At 38.6% G+C, this 21,555-nt stretch overlaps 1 protein-coding gene across 1 annotated transcript in view; it reads left to right on the top strand.

The window, feature by feature from the left end:
* The window catches only part of LOC137292047 (uncharacterized), a 42,833-nt gene extending 28,156 nt beyond the window's left edge, over positions 1 to 14,677 (top strand). The window contains exons 3-9 of the mRNA XM_067823624.1: positions 9,393 to 9,402; positions 9,945 to 10,034; positions 12,237 to 12,258; positions 12,369 to 12,412; positions 12,746 to 12,844; positions 13,542 to 13,637; positions 14,447 to 14,677. Of these exons, the coding sequence (XP_067679725.1) occupies positions 9,393 to 9,402; positions 9,945 to 10,034; positions 12,237 to 12,258; positions 12,369 to 12,412; positions 12,746 to 12,844; positions 13,542 to 13,637; positions 14,447 to 14,469 (384 nt within the window). The 3' untranslated portion in view covers positions 14,470 to 14,677. The remainder of the gene's footprint in view (positions 1 to 9,392; positions 9,403 to 9,944; positions 10,035 to 12,236; positions 12,259 to 12,368; positions 12,413 to 12,745; positions 12,845 to 13,541; positions 13,638 to 14,446) is intronic.
* Positions 14,678 to 21,555: the final 6,878 nt, after the last annotated feature.

Raw genomic sequence — 21,555 nt, 5'->3', positions numbered from 1 at the left:
AGATCGAAGAAAATTGATACAACGTTTTGTTTATTTACAATAGCATTCTTAACATAGGATTCTAATCGTACTAAATGATCAATAGTACTTCGGTTTTTCCGGAAACCACATTGAATATCTGTGATAAGATTATTCGTTTCCAAATACCAGACTAATCTATGGTTTACCATTCGTTCCATGGTTTTACAAACGCAACTGGTTAACGATATAGGGCGGTAGTTTGAGGGATCTGTATGATGCCGGCCAGGCTTTGGTATGGGGATTACAATGGCATTGTGCCACGACTGAGGAAAATTTCCTGAAATCCAAATACGGTCAAATATTTCCAAAAGTGTCAAAAGACATGTCTCAGGTAAACGTTTCAGTAACTGGTAATGAATGTTGTCATCACCAGCTGCAGTATCATGAGATTGCTCGAGAGCAGTACGTAGCTCATGTAATGAAAATACTTCATTATAATCTTCACCGTTATTAGAGTCAAAGTTAATTCTTTGTTTTTCTTGTCGATTTTTATATTTCTGAAATTCAGGTATATAATTTGATGATGATGAATTTCTGGAAAGAGTTTCACCAATTTTATTGGCAATGTCACCCTTACCAGTTATCAATTTATCACCTTCTTTGAGATGTTTAACAGAGGATTTGGAACCTTTGCCTTTTATTCTTTGGACCATATTCCACACCTTAGACATGGGTGTGCGCGAATTAATATTGGAAACATATTTCCTCCAAGACTGGCGCTTGTTTTGTTTATAAGTTCGTCGTGCTTTGGCACTCGTAATTTTAAAAGTATTTAAGTTGTGAACGGTAGGATGTCTGCGAAAGTATTTTTCTGCTTTCTTCCTACACTTTCTTGCTTGTTTACATTCATTGTTGAACCATGGTTTACGAAGGTGTGGAATTTCGGAATTGATTGGTCAGCGATTTCATTTAACTCAGCTGAAAACGTTTAAAAGTTTACCGGTATTAATTTTTCCATACACAGCATTTCATATAAAGGCCAATTGGCTTTATTAAAATTCCACCGTGATAAAGGGGGATCATCATCGGGTTTGATAGCTTTTAGGACAGTTGGGAAGTGGTCACTTCCGCAAAGGTCATCATGAACAGTCCAGTCAAATTCGTTGTAAACGTTCGAATCAACGAGGGACAGATCAAGTACAGAATAGGTTCCTGTTCCAGGATGTAAATAGGTGTTTGATTCGTCATTAAAAACACACAAGCTATTATCAAATATAAAATCCTCAATAATCTGACCTTTATGGTTTGTGCTTGTACTTCCCCATAGAGGGTTGTGCCCGTTCAAATCGCCCATGATGATACAGGGCTTTGGTAATTGATCATAGAGATTTTGGAGATCAGTTTGTCGGAGAACAGATGAAGGTGGAATGTACAAAGAGCACAGAGTAAACGCAATGTGCAGGCTGAGGCGAACAGCTATGGCTTGGAGATTGGTATTCAAATGAACATCGCTGTGAATGATGTTACGTCTTACTAATATAGTTGAACCTCCAGTCGCTTTATCACCTGGTGGAGAAAAACAGTGATAACAAGTGTACTGCCTTAAATCAAATGTACCAGTATGTTTGAGATACGTCTCTTGGAGACATAGTGCTGACGGTTTAAGGTCTTGCACTAACAACTGTACAACATGAAAGTTATGTTTAAGTCCTCTGCAATTCCATTGTACTAGATTAGCTGAATGGCTCATGGAGGGATAGGTATCTAAGGAGCAGTAACAGGAGATACTGCTCTACCTTTCTTTTTGGGCGAGTGACCATTTGAATGGCCACCAGCGCTCACACGGGTGGATACTTCAGTATCCATATCTTCGAGCAATCCATATTTATTATGAAATTGCACTGTATCTTTTAGTGCTTTTGGCAATCTGTCAGACTGAATATGTTTTTTCTTTGTATCCACTTTGGTAGATTTGGACGATTTGATTTGATTTGAGTCTGTCTGTGTAGAAGATGTTCCTTTCTGTTTTTGGTGATGGATCTGTGACCGGTTTGGAACTTACGGTATTTTGTAATTGATCTGAAAAGGATTTGGGATGGTCGGAATGTACCCAGGAAAGATCTGTCTGACAGGGTATAGACACCGTGACCTTTTTAGCTACTGAAGCATATGATGGACTTTCTGAAATAGGTGCAAGAAGTCTGGCTTGTGTTCTGGCATCAGAGTAACTCAGTCGGTCTTCACGTTTTAATCTCTGCACAGTGGCCTCATATTTCCAAAGAGGACAGTCTTTAGAAGATGTCATATGGTCTCCTTTGCAATTTAAACACTTGATGGTGTTGGTACATGTTTTCCCATGATGGTCAGGTTCTCCGCATCTAAAGCAAGCTAGCTTATTCCTACAAGAATTTTGCCCATGGCCGAACTTCTGACAGTTAAAACAACGAGTAGGGCGTGGGATAAACAGATCTATAGTCATAGAGAAACATCCAACCTTAATAGAAGGAGGCAGAACTGGGGTGTCAAAGGTCAAAAGATATGTATTGGACGGGAATACACGGTCATCTTTACGGTATGTGAATCTTTTTGCCTCAATGACACCTTGACTTCTGAGTTGAGAGACAATGTCTTCAACAGAAATGTCACCGAGACTTCGGTCTCTGTCACGGATTAGTCCTTTGGAAAAGTTAAGTGTCTTGTGTGCTGAACATGTAATTGGAATGTCAGCTAATTTGGTTGACGTCATGAGATTAATGGCCTGTGACTTCCTGACACATTCAAACAGAAGACCCCCAGACCGTAATTTGGAAACATTCTTCGACTCACCAGCTTTACCTTGTAGGCCCTTTTCTAACAGAAATGGGGAATAGGAAGCAAGGGTTCGTTCACCCTTTGCTTCCAAAACAAGAAAGCGTGGCCAAGTATCCCTCTCAGAATATAACAATTTCGTCACAACGTCATCTTCATCAGAGTCAAGCTCAGAATCAGATTCTGAAAGTTGCCGTTTGGTTTTTTTTGGATTTTGCTCACTCATAATGAATAGTAGAATGGTTCATCAAATCTGTTCCCTGCCCACCATGGAGCGCCTACAAGGGCGATGTCATGCGTAAGCGGAGTTCCAGCAAACTGACACCAAAGGGTTACAGAAATGATACACTCCAGTTAATCCAAAGGATCAACCAGATTGGCCCATGAGCCTCCGCCTTCTGGGAATAAGCTCTAGGCAAGAACATAAAACAAATTCATGAACGTTCTGAGTATTCAGAATGAAGGTGCCGAGTCAAGATATAACAAAATTACATACCACAGGGCTCGGCGTGACCAGCCGATTGATAGAATCGAGCCCATTCTACCACCCGTCTAGGTGAAGTTAGGGCCAAAGTGGCGTGTTGGGCACAGTAACGCTATTCATTGCTCCCATGTCCTCAGCCACCAGGATCCCCTCCTCCACCGACACAGGGCCGCAACCCACGGCAAACGGGTTGGTGGACCAAATATCCCCCTGGGTCCACTACGGGGGTGTCGGCGAGCTCTTAGCGTTACCAGCACCCACCACGAGGAGGTGGCTCGCCACGGGTGCCTCGACCAGGCAGTGTTTCCTGGGAGAAGTACCATTCACTGTGTGTAGAAGGGGCAAGGACCCTGAGCTGATGATGAGCTTTATCATCCTGACTGTGCCAAGATCACCCAAACCCTCTCTGTTGCATTTCAATCTATATCTGTGAAACATATTATTTTTCATAACAAGTCTATTTGGATTATGTTCTGATAATCATGTATCTAGAATCTAGGCAGCGATACAGGCGAAAGTGTTATTTAACTCCCTTATACAGCTCTGAAGGAAACATAATCCTCGTATACCAGGATGTAAATATGCCTACGAAAGATTTCGCTCTCCACAGATTAATATGACATCAGTGTCAATTACAGTTTGAGACGCACAAAACAGATGCTATGTCAAATGATGAAGGGTGTCGATTGTACTTGATCCAGCCACTGAGTTTGGTGTTAAAATGGACTGACCTGACACTGCTCTTCTCACTGCCTCTTTTTGATATCCGTATCAATGATGGCATAAGAATAGCCTGATTTAACTCATTAAGGCCGAGAGCCGCATATATCCGGCAAATTAATTAGCTTCTCACAGCGAGAGCCGCGTATTGGGGGTAATAAAAAGCACCTCTTATTCAGCGAGAGCCGCATATTGGGGGTTATGAAAGCACCTCTCATTCAGCGAGAGCCGCGTATTGGGGGTTTTACATTTTATATTCGTACATTACCTTTAATTTCAATTTCAATCAATTTAGCAGTAATGATCAAAGATTAGCCTTTCTTACTAGAGAGATTACCTTCTGTTTTAATCAGAAAACTATTAATGTGTTTTGATAACAATTGCTTGCAATGTCGGGGGCTTATACAGGCAAATGAACACATGTCTGCGAGAAAAGGGATTATGGGATGTTGTTACAGGAGGTACGTGTTTGTTACTCGTCATTGGGAGTGAATACTAAGATACTATGTTTGCACATTGATTGAATTAACGGTGACAAGGTTACGAAACCTTCTTCTAAATTAAATCATTCATTCATTCGTTGTAATAGTTCATATAATGAATTGTAGAGATGAATAGCAATACTGTATTACACACATGTTCATGTAGATTTGAAATAAACCAAGTTACTAATTTAGACCTAATTCATTTGCGACTATTGATTTTGAAAGTTGACAATAATACATAATCGAATATGAAGTGATAACTCTTGCATCTACTCATAATATACATATATAGTACACATAAACCATACAAAGGTAACTGGGGTATTTTGTTCAAGCTGTTTCATGCTTATTTGAAATGTGATTTTTCAATGCAATTTACATAAGCATGTGTAAGAAACGTTTGTATTTGATCTCTGTAATTATCTTATCCTGTGTAATGAACACGTGTATCAGATCCATCGTCAATAAAAGGAGGAGAATATATCAGTTACGGAATTGATGCGTATAATCATTCAATCAGACAACACTAAATATATGAACATCTCTTTCAACCTCAAAAGTAACAGCCTCTGGTCGAATGCATGTCCAGGTAAACTTGTCCTGTGACAAGTGTAAAACAAACTTATGCGCTGTTACATCATTGGACAACCTGTTTTGTGGAGTCACGCCCATTGTCAATCTTCTGAACCTCGTTTGCTTTCAAAACAAATATAAGTATGCCCATCTTCATAAATATTTGGAGAGATTCAACTACAAGTGTATACATCACAATAAATCAGTATCGTGTTACTTTTTTTAATTCTATAATACATGTACTTGAATTATGATATTTATTCATAACAATGTACAGATTATATTGAAATGATGTATAACATGATCCTGTTGTAAGTTAACACAAACGCCTAGAGTAATGTGGGCTTAGAGGTGTACTGAGGGGTTTAGGAAGCCGTTCATGATACTATAAATTAATACGTGGATATAGAAGACTGGATTTGATGATTATGGTAGTGTGAGAATGCACACAATGTTAGATACAATTTATTTTTATGTTGCATGTATTAAAGAGTTATTTACCAAGATTACACAACTGTTTAACATTCTTTACACGATATAACAAGATTGATTTAAGAACAGATTGATGCCATATGGCTTAATATACAGTTTTTCATGCCATAATTCCGTTCCGTATTTTAGCAAAACCACTGTCAAACTTGATTTATTCTCATAATCCAAGTGATTTTACAGAACGCAATTCCGCATCATTATTAAACTATTCACAGCAACCTGTTAGAATACAGGTACATCAGTTCCCAACAGTTTTAACCAATATCCCATCAAATCTTTTGCATTTAAGAGGGTAGTGCAGGTTGTATGTTTTACACTAAGTAGCTTGATAGAAACATCGAAATGTAGTATTTCAATATTATTTAAATTGCGAGAACCACATACCTGAGGTTTATAGCAAGTGCATCGTTGCTTCCAGAAAATATTACAAGATAATCAGCATACACAGGTGAAAATAGACCCAGCTGCTTATATTCATGTGGTGGATGGATATCCTGAAAATACACTTCAAAAAGACAACAGGTGATAACAATTCACTTTGAAATACTCCGATCGTATTCTTAATATACTAACTATAAATGGCATAGAAGACCTAACATTAGTCTAAACCCGAGGAGCAAATGATGGTCAACTGTGATTAGGTCCGAACAGAGACCAAATTGCGTGTCAGTTAAAATATTATTTTCACTTACCATGACAAAAGTTACAAACAAAATCAAAACCAAAACCAGAAAACAAAAAAACAAACAAACCAACAAGCAAACAAAATTAAAACAGATTCCCCCAAAACAAAAACACACACATATGGCTGATACTGCAATAGTTTGAGTCACACTATTTATACACAAGCACAAACTTTATACAGTAGAGGCAAGAGTCTGGTCCATGTGTTTTTTCTTGATTCTTGATACAGTAACCGTTATATGTATAGCTGAGTCAGGCTCCTCATAAATCATGTCACTGTCAGTAGCTGTGGATTGAAAAATTTTCTCCTGCTCGGAAGAAGTCACCTCCTTATAAATGTTCTTAGAAGGCATCCAATGGAATGTCTATTATTGACCACATTAGAAATTTAGAAATGTTGAGCAAGGTTCTTACCTCCAGCATGTAAGTACCAGTGTTTACAGGTTCTTTCATTGATCCTTTTACTTTAAGGTATGGTCCTATTATATTAGTCATCGAGTTAGTGAGTTAATCAATTTGGTTGTTCATTCACTGCTGTGATTTTATGGCTTTGCTGTAGATATTCTGTGTTTTATGAAGACATGGCTCTTGTGTCCGTCTGATCTTTACTCTGGTGCCCACAGGTGTTGATTTCAACATTTTGTGGACACCATGCTGACATTTCAACATAGATTGGAGCATGGTCAGAAAACTGACCGAAGTTACTAACATATGAGAACATACAGAACATATCATGTGGACATAATATATAATCAAGGACCCCTGTGAACCATTAAATGCTAAATCACTGGCCCAAACTTTATTATGTATTTGATTCAATGTCCTCAATCCAGTACATTTACAATTATGTCTGTTTCCAAATTTGGCATGTCCTTCCCTTGAAAGTTACAGACAGCTTCAAAGCCTCACAATTGCTTCACCAGGTTTATTATCCTACATTTTTTGAGTGACTGACAACCAGGAACATGCCTCGTTTAACGCCTGAGCAGAAGGAGAGGGCAATCAGTATGTTACAGATGGAACAGACACAAGAGCATGTGGCTAGGACCATGAAGTGCTGCAAAGACTTGTCACATGCCTATGACTGACTGGCAGTACTGGAGAAAGGCCAAAAGAGTGACAGACTGAAGGTGTCTACCCAACAGGAAGACTGGTACTTGCGGATGTTGTGCTTGAGGAACCGATCAGTCACTGTGATGCCATTAACCGCCAACAGTTTTCTACATTCAGTCAGCAGACAGTGTGACTAGACGACTCCGTATTCATGGCCTCTTTGGCAATTAACCTTTCAAGGGCATGTCGTCGACGTGCCAACACTGATGTGCCAGATTGAGATGTACCAGGACTGTGCCACGCTTGCAGCAGCAAAACCTGCAGAGAGTGAACTTTGGTGACGAAAGCAAGTTCCAGCTCTTTAAGATCTGCCCCCAACTGAGCAGCTTTGGGAATAACTAGTACATTGTATTTGGAAATGCCCAAAACAGCCATAGACGAGGAATGCCTTGGCAGTAGCTCTGCTACAGGAATGACGTCAGATCCCTAATCAAGACGTTAGAAGAGCTAGTGAGCTACTCAGTTCAATGCCGGGTTTTGGCCTGCATCAGAGGTGGAGGTGGGCACACCTTGCATTGACCAATATGTGCTGCCCAGAAAGTTGTAAAAGCTCCCAGTCGATTCTGCACAAGTGATCAAATATTGGATATTGACACCTTAGTGTCATTCATGTGATCTTACATCCCGGGCTGCATCATTTTTCTTCCGGTTATCCATGAAAAACGTTTGCTGAATAATTGACTTTCCAATAAAACATTTAACGTTACCATTTTTAGCTTAAGTTTTGATGTGGACCAGAAACAAATATTTGTTGGCGTTTCTGTTGGACGCTAGTTTAGCATGTAATAGGAGTTGGACACTTTGCTAGCCGCATTTTTCCGGACTTTAATTAGTTACTTGTTGATGACTCACCTAACAGTCCAAACAGTGAGCTTGTCTAAAGAGTTTATCCAATTAACCAACATGTCACCACATGATCTACCACAAACGATTAGTTATCTTCTCATCATTACCTTAAGACACATAGATGAAGCCAGTTTCTTAGCAAAAGTTTAAAATCTCTGGGGAGTTATTTTATGTTTTTTGACTCACGCTGTAGTTTGTACAAATGTAGCTGTTGCTTGATTAATGCTCATGTGTAAGAATTTGTAAAATTTTACGTTTTGATCATATTTTATCTTAACCTGTGACATTTTCTTTATGAATTCATGACCTCTATTTCATGCCCTTTATCACTAACATGTTTTGATAATATTTCAGGTTTACATAACAAGCATGAATGATTGCATTTTCTTTGAGTTTGTGACATTGTTATTATGAACTGTTGCTTTTGTGTTATAACCCCATTTCATGCCCATCATCATTTACATGTTTTGATAACTCATAGCATATCTCATCTTAATCTGGCTGTAACAGTTTTGATACATGATCGGTATATATAGTCCCGACATTGCCTGAAAAGTGTACCTAAGGTAATGAAGGAACTCAGAGAACCAACGTCTGCACTTCTGGATCCTCATACTTTGTGCATACATGTATCTCTGGAAAAGGTAAATGAAGTGATGGGCACTGCCAGAACTTTCTGGTGATCACATTGCCCTGACGCTGATTCATGTCTGGCAATTGGTTTGACAATCCGTCAGGATACGGGTGCAACAGGTATGGGTGATTTCATGTGACTGGATGGAACAGATTGTTGTTGTGAAAAACCTGTTCTCATCAAATGTGCCCCATTTGTAGTTTATTTGCAATAATTTTTTTCAGGATGTAATCTACATGACCACAATAACATCAAAACTGTACACCCAGTGTCTATTAAAGGTGGACAGACGTATTATATAGTAATACCTAAGCAAAAGAAATACTCTTCCTTTACCTTTTTAACATTTGGTGGGTGTGAAGAATGTCTGTGTAATCTACATGACCATATTTCCAAAAAGGTATCATCTTTTGCTCGGATTGCACACAGTGGCCATGATCGTCCAACGGCTCCAGTAGTTATATTGGCAGAATAGTCATCCAAGCACCAAAAGCACATGGCATCATGAACATTTTATTCTGTAACATGATTTAAATTGGTACGATTGTCTAGTGACAGTTTACAGCTAACCTTTGACGCTTTACTCTATCAGGGCTACTCAGGTAAGACAGTTCTATGGATCTGTTTTAAGTTTTTTTTCTGACATGACCTCTTCTGAACTTTAAATAATTACTTTTAATTTACTTTTCATACTTATTTACTTTTATTGACCTATAATTCTTGATAATCTATATCAAAGTAAACAGGTGACATGATTACTATTTGGATGAATTTGCACTGTGCTTATGAATTGTCTGTTCTTTGAATATGAATGAAAGAAGAAACAGTTAATCTATATTGTATTTTGTAATGTAACTGTGTAACAGAATAGTACAGAAGCTAGGAGGAGATAGTATAATGACATAGTATCGCCTACATAGGACTTAATGTCTCCTATGCAGGTCATGGTATATCAACCGTAGGATGTAGTTTTTCCTACGTAGGACTCCTACATAGTACTTAATATCTCCCACATAGGACTTTATGTTTCCCATGTAGAACTTAGTATCTCCTACGTACGAGATATTAAGTCCTATGTAAGAGATAATAATGAAAGAAGGAAGAAACAGTTAATTTATTTCATAATTTTTAATGTCCTGCGTAGGAGATAATAAGTCCTACATAGGAGATCGGAAGTCCTACACAGCAGATAGTGTGTCCAACCTGGGTCTTAATATCTCCTTCGTAGGAGATAGTATGTTGAATAACTTTGACGGTTGCCCTTCTTCACTTCCACAGGATAGCAACATTTCACCAGTATGTTTTTGATATTTCCTTGTAAATATGGTAGTATTATGGCAAGGTAGATTACAAGATTTGCTTTCAAGTTGTATAATGGCAAAGTTTTGTTGTTACCGCAATACAGATACAACATATGTGAAATTTTGTTTCTAGTAACACTTAGTTTTAAAAAGTGTACAGCAATCAAGTTATGGAAGTGACCAGTTTATGCAAATTTGTTTACCCATTCATGAGTACCCAGTATGATTAGTGACCTTTGTTTTTTCCTTGACATTTGACTTTTGATAGTTTGGATTTTATGAACAGTAAGTGATGTTGAAATAAATGACATACGTTTAAGAAAAGGAAGCTTTACTTTTTATCGTTTTTGTCATTTCTTGTTCTGGGATGGTGCATATTTTACGACAATATTTGGAAAATGGACGATGCAGTGTCGGAGGATCTGACTATTTGGCAATCACATTTTTATTGTGGGTTTGAACCCCAGTCACATCATACTAAAAGACGTGATAAAATATCATACTCTTTGTTCCCTTTCTTGCGCTTAACATCAATAGGCACAACAAGCTTGCTCGGCCCGGAGTGAGTATAATGTGCCTGAGTAGGCTATTCGTGCCCTTACTTAACCAGCTTAAGTCAGGGTTAGTACAAGCAACCACACATACACTCACATGCGAAATATTCTTAAGCACGACTTTTAACACCATTTCAGCTTACCTCATCTCACCAATTTCACAAATGCAACTGTATATTTGAAACAGTTTGAAAACAATATTTTTTTCAACTGAATATTGGACACCCACATACAAATGAAATAAATAATAAATATTTAGGTCCACCAGGTCCACCAACAAATGTCACAGTCATTCCTCTTGGTCCATCTTCCCTTCAAGTGTCTTGGATCAAAGGCTTTAATGGTGGTGATACTCAAACATTCATCGTAGAATACAGCACAGATGATGCATCTTGGAAAGAAGCTGGAAAGTATGTAGAGAATGGACTGGAGGAATACCAGACAAATATCACAGGTCTCCAGCCACAGACTGTTTATTATGTCAGAGTGACTGCAGAGAACGTCAATGGAAGACGTTTTGGTACAAACAGTGTGCGAGGACTGACTGGAAAAGAGGTGAAAGTTACTAGTAAGCATCGCTGTGGCTTTTTCCAACGCTCAACTTTTGTGAAATGTCACTAGAATGGATCTGGAACACTCAGTCAAAAATGAAAGGCAGATCACTTTGAAAAGTACTGGTTGAACCTGTTGCTTCAGTGTTTGCACACCAACTTGTCAGATGTGGATGTGATCTTGACTTGACACTGACTTCCTGGTGCTGTCACATTCATAACATCAAAATTTGTAATTCAATCTGCAACTGAAATGTGAAGGGACACAGTGGAATGTAACTGGAACAATGCAACTGGGACCTCACCCTTTCTGTAGGAAATCTAATCCCTGATGTCATTTACAACCTAAATACATATGCACTCACAAAATACTGTTTTTAAAGTTAGCTATGCACTTTCTCTTGTTAATTTGAATGAGGGGTGGAAATGACCTGTCGCAATTTTCAAACATTAAATAAACGGTAGGGTAGCCTAATGGTTAAAGCATTGGCTCATCATGCTTAAGATTTGGGTCAGTGTGTGAAGCTCTGTTTCTGGTGTCCCTGATTTAGTTTTATCTTTAATATAACTCCTTGAGAATTGCCTAGTCCATAGTAAAGCCAACACTAACATAGGAAGTTGTGACACTACTCCATCATTTTCTTCCTGCAGGTGGTTTAACTGCTCCACAAGGCGGACTGATTGCAGGGGTTACTGTTGGGATGCTTGTTCTGGCAGTTCTTGTTGTTGTTGTTGTCATCATGCATAGAAAAGGATTCAGATGTGTGCTCCTGAAACCAGGCATGTACACTTCTATTATTGTAATTGGTTGACTATTTGCTCTATGTCTCTATTTGTATATGGGTGTTAACTTTGCGCAAATGGGGAGCTGAAATCAAATGCATTCTATTAGAAAACTCACCATAATTGTCCCGTATGATTATTTCTGGTAATTGATCTTAAATTTTTTAAACAAAATATATCTGGATTACATATCAATATATAATATAATAAGTATTGTCTTGACAAGCTATCTTCATTCCATCAACAGGCTCAAAAGTTTTACAGAATAGGTAAGTGTTTCACCTTTAGTTTAATGTTACTGCTTATTATTATAAGAGAACAACTGGGGTTCAGTACATCCAGATATTTATGATTCAAACGTCATTTATCTTTCTAATAGACCTGAGGGCCATGCCACTCAGAGGGAACATGTGGAAGCAGGAGGTAAGTAATGTATCAACAATTGATTCAAAGCAGGTATCATGATGTAGAAGTAGATGATATGATCACACATATTTCAAATCTCGCCAGTACGTCTCATAATAAACACCATAATATATTGCTATAAAACATGGTATCAAGTTTTTGTTGAGGTAAAGCATTGTCACAATAACATTCATGTGGCAGAGGGAACATTTACATGGTAAAACAGTCAGTCTCTTTCATCTTGATCAGTTTTACATTATGATTTATATTTATCCTTCAAATGTCATATCATATATCATATATCATTTTACCTCAGTTGTTACTCCTTTTTCATTGTGTTTTTTCACAAAGATGTCAACCTATACAGTGGCCTACAAGACAGGGAGAATGACAAACAGACTTACACCTATTTGAAGACTTATGAAAATGCTGGAGTTGCTGCCTCAACAGGTATTCTTCCTGACAAAGACTAATATTAGCGAGCCTGATATATGTTGGTCACATATATCACACATTTACAGGGATACAGTCCTGCCTGTGTCAATATATATCACATGTACATCAATGTGGACTATGTATACCCCTGGTTTCCATGCTGAAGCCTGTTTTCACTGGACTGCTTTTGCAGCTAGTTGAGAGTTATCAATTGAATTAGTCATGCCCAAAATGTGTGATGTAATGCTTGTAGAATATATCATTGATGATTTAAAAACACTCAGAACTTTTGTGCCCTCACTTTAGAAGTACTCATAAGAAAATGGCACTGCTCTTTGCCCCCTAGCAAAACACAACCCAGCTGAATGTATGATGCTTCTGTCTTTACACTTTTGATGTACCTTTCTCATATCCTCAAACAATGCCTGACATTGAAACTGCCCAAAATATGTATGTTGTGATGTGTGAAGGCACGATCCAATAATTCACTGTCTGGTTGATTCACTATTTAATGTTTCCAGTGAAGTGTTCGGTCAGGGGAAATAAAAGATGCACAAAATATTATGTGTTGACCAGTAGAAAAATTGGTTCAGGTAGGTTCAATTTGCCGAGGGACAGTAAACCAATAGTTTTGTCAGATAGAATTGGAACTCACTCATTTCTGCAGTCAACCTAAACCAGCCTCTGTGTTGACTAAGCTATTTTCTTGTAGGAACAGATTCAACGAATGAGTATGAAGGTCTTGAAAGGAAAGATCAACAACACTATGAAGCTATCAAATTAGCCATGTATGGAAATACTGGCAAAGGTAAATGTTCTAATTATCACGATCACAATATGGTATACTGATGATGATGAGATTAAATTTTAACAAAAACTCCTTTCATGGTGATGGTCTGTACATAGTCGAGTCAGAAGCGGACATTGTGCAAAATATGGCGTTGAATCTTGTCATGTGTAGTAATATATACAATAGCGGTTTTTCGGACGAAGTCCTTCCAAAGGGCCCAATTTAAAAAATGAAACCGCTATTGCATATACTGCTACCTACATGCTTGCAAAATTTGACTAAACTCAATCAAATAGTTTTCAATATATGGACTTTTAAGTGAGCATAGGGTCGGTTGGGAAAAGATTAAAATGCCAGAGACATGGTTAATTCCTTTGGCATGAAAAATGAAGTTATTTTCTGTCTAGAATGTAAAGGTAAGTTCGAATTTGATAAGGAAGACAATCATCTTCAAACAGATCAGTCTGACCCACAGGTAAATTTGCCACCATTGGCGTAACTATCAATTATTCCAGAACAGTATATATAATCAGAATTCGTAATCACCAGTCTCTTTATTCAGATGTTGTGCGAGTCTTTAACAATGAATGAGAAGTTGAAATCACATCAACTGGCAGTCCTGTCTTGAACAGTTTTAAAATATGTTTTAGTTTACGAAAAGAAGCTGGAAGAAGCGATGATCATATATTTCTTGTGGCCTTGTGATTACCTCACGCTACATCTTTATCATGATTTGAACTTTACAGTGAAATCTAATGGATAAGAATAATTGTTACCTGCTAAATATATTCAGACACGATTCATCACCAGTTTCTGTTTCGTTTCAGATGCTACCTACATGAACACATGACCAGGCCCAATAGCACTCCATGTATTTGACAAAGAATGGATATTTTTAATAGTCGAATTATGGTTTATCTTGCTTTCTGTGATCAAACTGAACCATGAGATCTTGCCTATCAGTGATCATTTGTAAACATGATCGAATGTCCTCTTTTTCAGTCACACCTTTCTGTACTGATTCTTATGTCAACACTGGTATTGCTCACAGAATTATTGCTACAATCGTGCTATGTGTAATGTTTGATCTGAAAAAGAAGACATAATTTTGTTGTTGTTGTTGGTGGTGGTGTAAAAAGAGAGATACTTTTCAGTAACATCACTACTTTAGTATTAGATTCTTCACTCATTATGCAACATGCATCAGATGCTTGCATAACACTGAACACTATATACTAGTACGTTTTGCTGGTCACTTTTATTATGTATTCATTATAGTCTTTTGTATAATTTTATTTCCTTTTAATTTTTTAGTCAACCAATTGATTCCGATGCTAAGTGAGATTTCCAGAGCATAGCTAATATACTCATATGGCTCATTTGATTGCTATATCTGAGTGCATAAGTGCTGAACAGGTGCGTTTTGCTATTCGGGTGCTGTTTATATTAAAGATTTTCTTTCCTTCTTCTAAAGTTGTTTTAACTCTAATTTATTCACTTTAATTGTAATGTGGCACATAACCTTGGCAAAACCCAGTATACATTAGCACATCATACATGACACAATTACTATACAACCCTGTGGGATTTCAGGAATATTTCATAGGGACAACGCCCACCGTGTGTTGGTGGAGTGAGTGAGTGAGTTTAGTTTTACGCCACACTCAGCAATATCCCAGCTATATGGCGGCGGTCTGTAAACAGTCGAGTCTGGACCAGACAATCCAGTGACCAACAACATGAGCCTATTCTACCCCGGGACCTTCACGGGTCGTATGGTGGTGGATGTGTGACATTGCTCATTTTGGAATATTCGTAAAATGGAGATCCAGTCTATGGATATTTTGATATGTGCACAACCAATTGATTGTGTTTGCACTTGCATGGTATTAAAGTTTGACTGTACTGACTGCGTATTTGTTTTTGTTGTTTGGCACTGCACCCATCTTTATTCGGTCTGTGTGAACCAGAGAAGACCCGGCTTAGAACTGATAGATTACATCTACATGCAGCCTGGTTCCCTGGGTCTGATGCGCCTGCGCTAACGCTCCGACACTGACCCAGGCAACCACTGCCGCATGGCGGCGTTCACTGCAGGGAGACGCGCCATACATTTACTATAGAAAAATCCGAGGACGGGTGGTTAGAAGTTTTTCATAGCATTTTCATCGATACTATGGCAAGGTGTACGTCACCAGAACAACGACCATCTGTACTTTCAGTGTTGGAAAACGTTATTTAAGCAGTTTCGAGACACGAAAATCGTCGTTACATAGGCGATATGTAAACAATGACACACCTCCTACTTTCATCACCGACATGTGCTTTGATATTTCATGTCAGCTCGCTATTACCATGAAATCGTACACCAGAGACCATATATATGGTCTCTGCGTACACATAAAACATAGATCTGAACGACCACACTGATTGGAAATAGTTAGCATCTTCATTTTAGCACGTTTGATAACGAAAATATCGCCCATTTTTACGTCCCGTGTCATCCATCGCGTCAGGGTAGGTTTAGCGGATATATTTTTCGACGGCCTTGCGAAATTACAAGGTAAAGCGCTTAGATTGATAGGAATGAGGTTAATGACAGGTAGGGTTTGGCATTCTGATATTTAGCCTCTACAAAAGAAATTGAAACAGTTAACGTATATGCCAGTATCATTGAGAAATGTTTATGATTATAATAAACATAGTGAATCAAATTATCAATCTACAAAAATACACACACATATACAGCTCAAAAAATGAATTTGGTACTTTATATTCCTAAACTGAATACACAAAAATAATGGTATGATTAGTATGTTAATACATTGGCATACATATAAGGGAAGAACTTATAAGTCTTTGAATGTCATTTAGAAGTGAAAATACATAAGAATGAAGATTTTTATGGATATCAACTTCTTTATGAGAGAACACAACGTTTCGGAGTTAATGCTTACTCCTTCATCAGGTGATTGAGAAAGGGATACAGAGGAGTATTTATATGTACAGGTAAAACAATAACAAAGTAACAAGTGGAATGAGTTAACGAAAGCTAGTATAAACAAGCACTGATAGGAAGCCGATAGTTAAGATAACAATGATGGAAGCCAATGGTAATGCATTACAGTTGATTGGATATGTTTACATAACACAGATACGGGGTAAGGACGATGTACATGACTGGGGATAAGGATGGAAGCCAATGGTGATACATTACGCATGATAGGATGATGTACATAACACACGATTGGGGGTGAGCATGTTTACATGAGGGTTGATGATGTACAAACACAAGTAGGTAAGGATGTACTCGGGTAGATTGGCTATACATGAATTACATAGATAGAATGTACACAGATAGATGAGATTAATTTATCAATAAGTCCCAGGCACTTGGTAGGTACACTCCTTGGTCACGGTTGATGGCTGGTTTCTGTCTCCGGATCTCAATGGCCTCTTGCAGTTTCCTTTGGCGCCAGTTGTTGTTGTTGGTAGATAGTATCCTAGTGTCCTCCCATCGAATTGAGTGCACTACCTCCGACACCACATTATAGACACCGTCAAGCAAGCTCCCAAGCCCCGCCCCAACCTCACGCACCAAGAGAGACAGGCCATCACCGAACTCAAGAAGGATGACAGCATCACCATCACCGAAGCTGACAAGGGCAAAGCAACAGTCATCATGGACACCCCGGAATTCCTCCAGCTCGTCAACAACAGCCTCTCAGACACCACCACCTACCTCAACATCAAGAAAGATCCGACGGCCAGACTGGAAAGACAACACAAGAAAACCCTGAAGGACCTCCATGAGAAGAGAGAAATCAACGAGATCATCTTCAACCAGCTGAACCCTATCAACTCCCAAGCCCCATACGGAAGAGCCACCATCAAGATCCACAAGAACCCGCCCAAAGCCCGGATCCTAGTCTGCTCAAGAGGTTCAGTTTTCTACAACACCGCCCAGTTCCTCACACGTCTCCTCGCTCCACTTGGCAAAGATGGCAAGTCCTACATCAGCGACTCTTCATCCTTTGTTAACCAGCTGAAAGAATCCAACCCCACAGGCACCATGGTCAGCTACGACGTCGTGGACCTCTTCACCAACATCCCACTAGAAGAAGCCCTGGACATCCTTCGCAGCAAGTTAGCCAACCGGATAGAAGACTTGGACACCCAGCTCACCATAGACAGCATCACCAACCTCGCCCGCAGCTGCTTTGACACCTCCTACTTCACATTCAATGCTAAGATATACAAGCAGATCCACGGTCTCCCCATGGGCTCACCTCTTTCTCCTCTCATTACAGAAATCTTCATGACCTCCTTCGAGGAAGCAGCCCTCTCCACAGCTCCGTTCCAGCCCCTCTGTTGGTACCGCAAAGTCGACGACACCTTCACCACCATCGCCTATGACAACGACCCCAATGAGCTCCTCAACCACCTCAACGACCAACATCCAAGAATCAAGTTCACCATGGAGACTGAGACCAACCAACACCTGCCCTTCCTCGATGTATCCCTCCACTACACAGACGATGGACTTAGAACCTCAATTTACCGCAAGCCGACGCACACCGACCAGTACATCTACTACAACTCCTGCCACCATCCTCAGATCAAGCAAGCTATCATCGCCACCCTTACCAGACGTGCCAAAGCCCTCTGCCACCCCGATGCCCTAAACAATGAACTGGACCACCTCAGAAAGACATTCACCACACTCAACGGTTACCCTCCCCAGCTCGTCACAGCCACCATCAACAAGACCCTCAAGGACCGAGAACCCCGCCCCAAACCTTCTCCATCACCCATCAGAGTAACCATACCCTACCTTGGCCCCATCAGTCATCAAATATCACGCCTAATCAAGACCAAAGCCAGCATCGATGTCACCTTCTCCAGTGGCAAGACCATCAAGACCTACCTAAAAGCCAACGGTAAAGGACCCAGCTGTGAACACCCTAACCCGAGAGGATGCATCTACCAGATCCCTTGCAACTGTGGCGACCTATACATTGGAGAAACGCTGAGACCAATCAACACCAGAATGAAGGAACATCAGACCTCAGTCAGGAAACTCGACCAGAAATCGGCCATCTCTGAACACATTCTCAAGAACCCTGAACACTCAATTCGATGGGAGGACACTAGGATACTATCTACCAACAACAACAACTGGCGCCAAAGGAAACTGCAAGAGGCCATTGAGATCCGGAGACAGAAACCAGCCATCAACCGTGACCAAGGAGTGTACCTACCAAGTGCCTGGGACTTATTGATAAATTAATCTCATCTATCTGTGTACATTCTATCTATGTAATTCATGTATAGCCAATCTACCCGAGTACATCCTTACCTACTTGTGTTTGTACATCATCAACCCTCATGTAAACATGCTCACCCCCTATCGTGTGTTATGTACATCATCCTATCATGCGTAATGTATCACCATTGGCTTCCATCCTTATCCCCAGTCATGTACATCGTCCTTACCCCGTATCTGTGTTATGTAAACATATCCAATCAACTGTAATGCATTACCATTGGCTTCCATCATTGTTATCTTAACTATCGGCTTCCTATCAGTGCTTGTTTATACTAGCTTTCGTTAACTCATTCCACTTGTTACTTTGTTATTGTTTTACCTGTACATATAAATACTCCTCTGTATCCCTTTCTCAATCACCTGATGAAGGAGTAAGCATTAACTCCGAAACGTTGTGTTCTCTCATAAAGAAGTTGATATCCATAAAAATCTTCATTCTTAAGAACTTATAAGATAGATAAACATTCCAATGTTTCTGAACTGTTGAGTTAAGGGTGATTTTTACCTATGAAACCTGTCATGAGAACTGTATTTTTTGTGGCTTGAAGCCAGCATCAGTGTACTTTGATTATTTTGAGCATGATAACACTGCTGTTCTCAGAGTACATCTGATACAAATCATCTGACATGAGCAATTATTCAGACAGATATCATTTAATAAATAAAATAAAAAAGTTAAAGGCTGCTCTTCACTTTTTGCTTTACTTTATTATACTTTACATCAGTGCATGCATACATAAATTAACTCATCATCAGTGGTTTTGCTTTTGAATTTTGAGTCATTTGCTCTTGTTAACCAGTTCATTATTGTGATTATATTTTTTTACATCTTAATTTTACAGTGTGTATCTAGAAATTATGTCTTGATGTAGATATGTAGTATGTACGTAGTATGTTAAAACCTAAACTTATTTGTACTAAAGCACTAACTACTCTTGGTGCACACAGTGAAAAGGATATTATGGTATTGTACACATGTCAAAAGAAAGTTGAAAATAAAATAACCTCAAGATTCATATGATATTTAATGCTATGATTGTTCCTATGGTGTGTAAGTGTGCAGAAGTATAGGGGACCTCATGCTGTAAAATTATTGAAGATGTACAGATGCTGTAAAATTATTGAAGATGTACTGCAACAATGTGTGAAAGGTTTCTCAAAACTGCAAACAATGCTATTGTTTGAGGAGAATGTGGCAGAATCCCTCTTCAAGTTAAAAAGCTTGTGCACACCACAAGGGCTATAAGGTATTGGTGGAGACTACTGTAACTGGATGAACGCAAACTGTCTCGCCAGGATGGGCTGCTCATTAAAATATTCTGTTTAGATTTGAATTTTAACATACGTGATTGGCACAAGGTGTGAAGATAATTATTCACTTTTCGAAACAAAGATCATTTTAAAACCTACAACAACGATGCAGTTCTATCAATAGTTTGTCTGATTCCTTCTATTAACAGCATTTTAAATCACTGTTAAATGTGGAAAAGAATCTTACATTCCCTATCCCTATACACTTTAGACCACCCACAGTTCTTTTCAGGTGTATTAGGTTTAAACTTCCAGTCGATTTTGGAAGATACACAAATGTCCCAAACGCTTAATGACTGTAAATTTTGTATATTAAGGGGAAGATATTTTGTTGAATATGAGTTTCATATGCATGTATTGCTTGTATGTGACCACTACTCAACCATTAGAATTTTGTATGTATCTTAAACAATGATATGTACAGTCCTGCATTATAACATTTTTTAGAGCTGAGTGCAGCCTTAAACAACAAACCAACCAACATCTTTTATCTGAAAACGTTGACAGACAGACCTCTGATGCTGTATATAACTCATGTCTATATTTATGTTAAAAAGCCAAAGGAATTGTAATAGATTGCTTCACTGACATGCTTGTGTCATGCAATCCAGCATTGTCTGTATTAAACTGTTTATTGTGATTTCAATAACAAGAGGTATCAAAATTGAATGTATCCCTCTCCCCACCCCTCTCCAACCCCAGATATAGCTACAGTGTTTTATGTAATAGGAAATGGACACATTATGAAATATCAATGACTGTTTCTTTACTTAACATGTCTTCAACAAACATGAGCCCCATCTTGGAGTGGTGTGTATCAGTGTCTTTTAGACAATCACACTTTCCTTTTATGAATGGGCTCTTTCAAAACAATCTAATACACACACAGTTAAGAATATTTCATGATGTATCTGTTTTCATATTGTATACAAAACTGCAGCTATATATGGGTTGGGGAACTGGGTTTATTCAACGTTATATATAATGCTCCAATATCTAATCAACTTCCCAGTAGAATCACCCAGATATTGCCAAACCATGAGTACTGTTAACCTTTTGAAGATCAATGCAACTATGATGTAGCCCAGTGTTATATTGAAATGATATATACCAAATGAATACCAATAATATACCAAATGAATACAAATACAGATACAAATAATAAATGCAAAAACATCATTTATGTGTTTCAAAAGTGTTAGATCTAATTATTATTACTTATAATAATGTAACGTAAGAACCATTTTCTAGTAACAATGACTGGAATTTCAGTTTGTTTCCAACACACATAACAGG

This window comes from Haliotis asinina, chromosome 1 (genome assembly GCF_037392515.1).
Source record: "Haliotis asinina isolate JCU_RB_2024 chromosome 1, JCU_Hal_asi_v2, whole genome shotgun sequence".
Taxonomy (NCBI): Eukaryota; Metazoa; Mollusca; class Gastropoda; order Lepetellida; family Haliotidae; genus Haliotis; species Haliotis asinina.
Note: the sequence above shows the minus strand (reverse complement) of the source record. Positions and strands in the feature narration are given on the sequence as shown.